General features: G+C 31.2%; 1 protein-coding gene across 1 annotated transcript in view; it reads left to right on the top strand.

Annotated features, from left to right (window-relative positions):
• Window positions 1-8460, top strand: part of LOC106882611 (collagen alpha-3(VI) chain) — a 180154-nt gene that overhangs the window by 122241 nt on the left and 49453 nt on the right. The window contains exons 38-43 of the mRNA XM_052975952.1: window positions 1071-1631; window positions 3849-3881; window positions 4426-4992; window positions 5856-5885; window positions 7081-7113; window positions 7424-7993. Of these exons, the coding sequence (XP_052831912.1) occupies window positions 1071-1631; window positions 3849-3881; window positions 4426-4992; window positions 5856-5885; window positions 7081-7113; window positions 7424-7993 (1794 nt within the window). The remainder of the gene's footprint in view (window positions 1-1070; window positions 1632-3848; window positions 3882-4425; window positions 4993-5855; window positions 5886-7080; window positions 7114-7423; window positions 7994-8460) is intronic.

The following is an 8460-nucleotide window of genomic DNA, read 5'->3' as shown; positions in this document are numbered from 1 at the left end:
TGTGTGTGTGTGTGTGTATATATGTGCGTTCGTCTATATGTGTGTGTGAGAGCATGCATGTTTGTCAGGTGTGTGGGCAGTATATATGTCAGGTGTGTGGGAGGTATGTGTGAATGGGAGTATATATGGGTTATGTGTGCAAGGGTGTGTATGCATAGGTGTGTGTGTATGTGTATGTATGCGTGTTTGTTAACGTGTGTGTGTATGCACAAGTGTGCGTGTGTATGTGCGTTTGTATAAGTGTGTGGGTGAACCTGAGCATGTAAGTGCATGCATGTGTGGTGTGTGAAAGGGGGGAAGGTGTGCATACATGTGTGTGTATGGGTGCGAGTATTTTTTTGTGTGTGCGGGTATGTGTGCGTGTAGGAAGAGATGAAATAAATTGTGAAAAGTTGTAATAATTGTAATAAAATAGTGAATAATGGAAATAAGGTAAAGTGGATAAGGGGGAGGGGTTAATATTTAAAAAAAAAAAAGTGGAGAAAACATAAAGAAAAAATAAAGAAAAGTGTTGCATTGTCATAAAGGAGACAGTCATAAGGAGGAGGGGGCTGTGTTGAGTCCGAAGGGGAAAGTTGTTTTTAGGTTAAAAATATAGCGCAGTTCCAAGTGGAGTCGCGAGGAAGTGGATCCATGGTGCAGAGCAAGGCCAAAAACAGAGATGTTAGAGGGTGAGTGGTTGGCCAAGTGGAAGTGACGGGGGAATCTGAACCTAACCGAACGTCCCTTAGGTGTTCAGTGAAACGGTCGGCCAGCCGGCGGCCTGTCTGACCCACGTATATTTTGTCACATAAGTTACATCTGATGCAGTAGATCAGGTTGGAGGAGGTGCAAGAGAAACTGTGTGGAATGCAAAGAGTGTGTTGGTTAAACCCTGTGACAGAGGTAGCGTTGGTGATGAAGTGGCAGGTATATATACACACACACACACACACACATATATGTGCACACACATGCACGCTCACCTTTACTTTTAAAAATATAAATATCTATATTAAATATTATCATTTTGTTGCGTATATTATGTTTGATATATATATATAACTAATCCTAATTTATTTATTATATAGAATTTGCTCCCTCTGACATAATATTCCTGCTGGATACATCAACAAGTGTAAATGAAGGAAATTTCAAGAAAGTTCTAGCATTTGTGAAAGACTTTTTAGCTGAAGCACACTTTGGGCCTGATGGCATACGTATTGGTATAGTTACTTACAGTACAAGCATTAATGTGCAATTTTACTTAAATACATATGAAACAAAAAAGGAAATCCTTGAAGCTATTGATAACATACCATACACGTATGGAAGCACAAATACAGCTGGTGGCTTAGAGACCATAAGGAAAGTAATGTTCCAGAAAGAACGTGGCGACAGAGAAGATGCAAAGAATATAGCTATAGTGGTTACAGATGGAGTTTCCAATGTTAATGCTTATCGTACAGTTGATGAAGCAGCTCTGGTTAAAAAGGAAAACATTCACATCTATGCCATTGGTGTGGGTCTAGTGGAACTTAGTGAGCTGCACCAAATAGTATCTGAACCTCCGGAAGAAAATACATTCCTTGCTCAAAACTTTGATGAACTTCAAGGCTTAAAGGAGTTGGTGTTTACTGAATTTCAACCAAGTATGTTTATATTACTTTATAAAATGCACTTCTTCATTGTCACTAATTATGCGAGGGCAGGGGTTAGGAATCAGTATCAATAACCATTTCACTATGTTACACAGTAAATCTATTTTATAGGACACTTCTTGAAAATAATTTTCTTACTTAAATGTGAATAATAACTATTATATATTTAAATAATGATGTAAATCTCATCGTAACATACAATTAAAGAGTAATTTTTAAGTAACTAACCAATGAACAATCTCATATAATTATCTAACAATCATTAATTTATTCCAACCTTTTGGATATACGGGTCAAGGGTTTATATGATATTACAATATTACTACATACATGGATAAATGAACTACAGGGATAAAAAGACTGTGATTTTAACATTTCAAAAATTATTTTAATCTATAGATTAAAATAATTTTTGAAATGTTAAAATCATTTTACAACTTATGAATTTCAAACCAGCTTTACATGGTTTTCTGAACCTGTCACTGAATTAAAAATAGCACAGGATTTAATAATATAATTCTTAAAATGTACAACAAGTAAAAGAGTAGAGTAAAAACTGTATCATTGACAGTATCATCTTCAGTTAGGTACAATTAAGGATAGAGCAAAACAAGTTGTCTTAGCTATTTATTCAGTAATTTTCAGTCGAAAAGGATACATCTTGATATCAAATGATTAAGCAATCCATTAATTTTCAAATATTTCATCATCCCACCATTCACCACTGCATCACTTCATTTATCTGCTCACTCATCTCATTAACTGATCAACAAAATTAATTAATTTACTGCTAAAATCAGAATACTATGGATAGAATTACAACTGTAGAAAACACCAACTTATCCACACTCCCATTATGAGCCTTTGTATCTTACTATTAAAATCTTTGTAAGCCATATTATTTTCTATGCATGAAGCCTACATTAAAATGAAAAATCAAGGCATACACTGTATTTGATATGTTCTCTTCTTTATATATTTGAGATTTCTTTATAACACATTTATAAAATATTCATTGAATAAGGTTGATTAAAATAATATTTCATAAAACGTACATTGACTGCAGTAATCTAAGTGTACTGTTTTTACTAATAGGATTGTTGGCTAGACCTGCATAGCTTGGACAGTAACAAAGATAATATTGCTTTAATTTTTAAATAGTGCAGAGATCAGTAAACAATGAATTACATAAAGGAACATTTGAAATATTTCTGTTTTTAACTAGAAATCCTGAAAATATGACAAAGAGGAATTTGTGATTTTGAAATCAACATTCAATTCTGAACTATATAGAATATCTTATTTCTTTGCACATTTGCTTTGACAAGATATTCCTGATCTATGAATATGGTTTTCAAAATCATAAATCATAGTATTGCGAATTATAGTAGCTACATGTTACATAACCTTGTTATAAGCAACAAAAGAATAAAACTCTTCTCATTAAAATATTTCAAAATATTGATTATATATTCAAATTTATTTCTTATACTGCTTTACATCTTAAATTCTTTCTGTGGTAAACTGTAAATAAATAGTTTAGAGAAAATATTGTAAGAAATCTAGGGAAAAGTTTAATTATTATCATAGCAACATTAATTGGTAGTATTCTCTGTTGGATTTTGAAAACTTAAGTTTAATTAGTTTATTGTTAGTTTCATTTGAAAGATAGATACTAAGGGTGATTTCAGAATTGACTGAAATAAAAAACATTATATAAACTGGAAACATTAAAAAATATGTCTACAAGACCAGTCTTTATTAATGCTATAATCTAGTTATTTCTACACCCATTATTATTAATAAATTAAAGTTTTAATATATAATTCCTATTTGAATGTATTGAGTTTAATTTGTTCTTCATTTTAAGAAAAGGTCACATTTCTACATTTTTAGCCAAGTGCCATGGCATGGTCTTGGCCACAAAGGCAAAACAAACATTTTTAGTCACACTTTTCATTAAATTACAGTTGTATGATGTTATTTTAGTGCAACTTATTTTTCCTTTTCAATTCATTACATTTTCACGTCCACAAGCACTTCATATTTTAATTTTATTACAAGTATACATAATTTCACAATAAATGCAAATCATTTGTCAATGCCTCACCCAATGCTACACCAAATCCTGCCTGCATCTTGCATTCTTTCCAATTCATCTACATTGCACATCATTGAAAAAAAACAACATTTGTTCTTTCTTCGCAGAACCTACAACAACACCAGTAATTACAACAACGGGTATGTTTTATTGTCTTGATTCCATGATTCATTGAAAATCCTTACACAGACTTTCATGCTGCACTGTATGAAGTCAGTTTATAAAAGCTACAAAATATTACAAACAAACATCCTAAATACAAACATCTGTAATTGTACTTCCATTTATTTACACCGAATCAAATATGAAGATGCTAAGTTTCAACACACTTCTAATTTAAGTAGCTTATTTTAAAAAAACTCCATACACATTTTAGCTTTTGCTAAAGTGAAAATAACTGGCATTGTGTTAAAATGTAGAGCTATTTATATAAAAAATTTAGTGCTGGTAATGATGTTATATAATCTTCATGTGAGTATATTAGCCTTTATATATGAAATGATGCCTATCTCTTTGTATCTAATAACATTGTTTTAAAAACTGCATACTTATAAATTCTTGTTATTTATTTGTTAATGAATCTTTTAAACTTACTTTTTATTTCAAATGTCATATGAGACCAAACATTTACATACTTTTACAAATTATGCTTTTTGTTTTTTTTTTTCATCCTTGCGCATATAGAATGCATCGCTGCGTCATATGATCTTGCCTTCCTTCTTGATTCTTCAACGAGTGTAAGTGAAAGGAATTTCAAGAGAGTTCTTACATTTGTGAAGGAATTCTTATCTACAGCTGTTATTGGACCTGATGCAATTCATGTCTCGATTGTGACCTTCAGTACCCATGTGCGTATTGAGTTCCTGCTGAACAGGTATACAAGTAAAGAAGAAATATTCGAAGCAATTGACAGAATACCTTATAGATATGGTAGCACGAATACAGCCGATGGCTTGAAAACTATCAGAAGTGAAATATTTAGAATAGAGAGTGGAGACCGACCTGAAGCTCAGAATAGACTATTTGTTATAACAGATGGTGTTTCAAACATTAATTCTTTCCGCACAATTGACGAAGCTGAACTAACCAAAAATCAAGACATTCATATTTATGCAATTGGTATTGGTTTGCCAGACACTAATGAACTTATGAAGATTGCATCAGAACCTTCAGAAGAAAATACATTAATAGTTAGAGAGTTCAATGACCTCAAAGGCTTACAAGCAGAAATGTTTAAAGAAATTTGCCTTGGTAAGTTTCCACTTCTCCTAGAAGTTTGATTTCTTGTATTCTATTTCATTAATTGTATATTAGAAATAAATTCTAAGAAAATATTGGAAATCATATGGAAGTTCTAGTAAATGGAATAATTGTAAAATAAAGTCCCAATGATAATAATACAAAAATTATCTTTGTCAAGAGGGTCGAGTACTGCTTGTGAATCGTTTCTGGGCTCCAAGAATGGTGAAGAAGACAGAAGGTATCCTCAAACCAGAGACCTTTCCAGAATGCTTGCAATAGAGTGAATTCTGCTACAGAAAAAAAAAAAAAAAGGTGCCAAGTGCCAAATGGTGGTATTAGATCGGGTAACAGATTAAATCAGCTACCCATGTAGGTGAGAATGAGATTTGAAATCAGAGCACAAAGAGCTAGAACGATTACTTTAAGGTATCTTAATCAATACTAATGGTACTACTAGTTTACTGTCCTAGAATTGTACTTTATTTTATCAGCCCTAGAAAATACCACCAATTCAAATAGAAATTCATTTACCTTTCTGAGGATTATCTGAAAGAAAACAAATTCATCACCAATACAAGAACAAACAGAATATCAGGTTAAAAAGTGAGACAGTAGTATCTGCCCCTGATTTACTGATTCAGATTATTTGAACTAGTCTTCTCACAGCCTTTATCAGAAATGTTTGGAATCATTTTACTTTATTTCTACTCACAGGATATAATGCTTTGACTTGACTAGAAATAAAATTTTGAAATTGAAAAATTAAATATAAGCCATCTTTTTGAAGTAAAAATTATTTTAAAACTTTTTTTTTCTGGATCCTTTACCATACCATTATATCATTTACATTTTTGATGTGGAATTTTTTTCAGGAATGCCAACCCGAAAGCCCAGACCTACGGGTAAGAATGATCACCTCAACACACATGAAGTTTTCATTAAATACTCAGCATGATTTTAATTTTTGTTGTTAAACTGCATCTTCTATCATTGAAATTATTTTCTTGTTCCCAATAATTTTAAGATAATATAATCTAATGAACTAAATTAGTATGGTTAAACAAGAGTAAGGTTATCAAAAGGAAACAAACTGCCCATTATCTTTATTTAAGAAGTGTACATTATTATTAGTATTATTATTTTTTAAATATTAAATGATATATAAGAAGTTTTAGCCATTTTTATACTATCAATGGAATCATTACCCTTATTTTGAAGTAACTTAATTGTTTTTCTACCTGATTATCTTTTCAAATACAGTTATGAATTAACCAATATGCCTTCTATTTTCAACTTTGAAGTTTTGGTGCATTAAGTTGGAATTCAGCTTGGTGCAATTTTTTACTTTCCATATCCTTGAAATCATTAATGTGTAACAATAGTAACATCTGTATTGATTCCATTGGTTACTATCTTTCTTCCCACATGGAACTCTAATGTGCATAAGCATTTAATATTACCTTTTTTTTTTTTGTTTTTCAATTATTTATTCCTGACGTTTGATAACCTGTCTCTCGTTATAACATTAATAGAATAATAAAAATTCAAAAATAATTCATATTAACATGTCATTAATAATAATTCTAGGAACATTACAATTATTTATTGATGTGATGAACCAACCTACTTACAATTTACATTACTAATAAGATTGACTATAGTGATTCAGTGTGCTTATATCTAATATATATATATTATACACTCGAGTCAACTTAATTAATTGCAGAGGTTGTAACAAGGTTGACAAGAAATGATATACAACACGTGTTATCTCCCCTTATAAATAGTTCCGAAATCCATGAATTATGTCCCTTACAATTGTAACTTAATTTTCATTTATATTTTTATCGATCTTCCTTCAACCACAGTTATAGACAAATCAATTCGCATATGCTTCAATAAATTACTACCTGACCACCTCTTTTGATAGTGAAAATATTCTCTCTTTTATAGAACTTGATTTCCCAGTTTTTAGAGTATTTATTCAAGGAGCTTTGTAAGTTATGTGGAATATTTAAGAAATATTCTCGGATTTGCTGTCTTGTAATACTTCGTTAATGCCTCTTTTAATATAAAAGCTTTATTTCTTTCCTTCAGAACCCCCAACACGACCACCTGTGTCAGTTAGGGGTAAGTTTTATCTAAGAATATTTAATGAATTCAAGAGTGATAAGAATCTAAAAATAACATCATTTTGTTGTTAATTTCTATAATGTAAAATCTAGTTAGAAATTTTCAAAAATAGTGATATTGTATATTTGTAACCAAACGCAATTTTGCCATAGTTAATCTTAAATTTATCTAATCTAAAATATGTAACTTATATATATATGCATTCCTCATCAAATTTACAATACTACTTTTTAATTCTGTCATTCTAACCAATACATAAAGTACTGTCCATTTTTATCTTAACAAATATATCCACCTCCTTCTTTAGGACGTTGCAGAGCTGCCAAAGCTGATATTGTATTTGTTCTGGATTCTTCAACTAGTGTCAGCCAGATAAACTTCAAAAATATTCAAAAATTTATGAAAGAATTTTTGACAGATGCCACCATTAGCCTAGAAGCTGTGCGTGTTGGGGCTATTGTGTATAGTACTTCTGTTAACATTCAGTTTCATCTTAGTGATTATTCTAATAAAGAAGATGTTTTTAGAGCTATTGATAGTATCCAGTATACCTATGGTAGCACTAATACTGCTGATGCTCTAAAAGTAATGAGAACTGAAATGTTTGCAGCAGAGAATGGTGACCGGGAAGATGTGCAAAACATAGCTGTTGTTGTAACTGATGGGGTATCTAACATCAATTCTTATAATACTGTCACTGAAGCAGAACTTGCCAAAAATGATGGCATACATATTTATGCTATTGGTGTTGGTCTTAGTGACTCAAGAGAATTAAATCGTATTGCTTCTCATCCGGCGACTGAGAATACATTTGAAGTTCAAGACTTTGATGAATTACATGGAGTAAGAACTAAAGTATTCAAAGAATTTTGCCCAGGTATTTACTGAATCCCCAAATGATTCTTCATTAATAGTAAGAAGTTATTATTGTTTAAAAAAGAATTAATAAGTACTTCAAATATATTCAACTTTATTAAGTATATTCAGAAATGAATTGTTGTTCAGACTTTAGATGGTTTAGAAGTAATTTTGTTATTTGATAATTTAGTTACTTTTCAGCTGTTTTTGATAAATGCATATAGTATTTATCTATTTGCTGGAATATATAATTATGTTTTGATGTAACAGCTGTAGATTAAACATTAAATCTAGCTTTGTAAACTATATGTTGCAAGTATATCCATCTCACTTTATCGGTCTTTTTTTTCTCCCTCCCTCTCTCTGTCTCTCTCTCCCTCTCTCTTTCTCTCTCTCCCTCTTTCTCTCTCTCTTTCTCTCTCTCCCTCTCTCTCTTTCTCTCTCTCCCTCTTTCTCTCTCTCTTTCTCTCTCTCTTTCTTTCTCTC

Source organism: Octopus bimaculoides, chromosome 23 (assembly GCF_001194135.2).
Source record: "Octopus bimaculoides isolate UCB-OBI-ISO-001 chromosome 23, ASM119413v2, whole genome shotgun sequence".
In the NCBI taxonomy this organism is placed as follows: domain Eukaryota; kingdom Metazoa; phylum Mollusca; class Cephalopoda; order Octopoda; family Octopodidae; genus Octopus; species Octopus bimaculoides.
The sequence above is the reverse complement of the archived record's forward strand: the minus strand, read 5'-3'. Positions and strand labels throughout refer to the sequence as shown.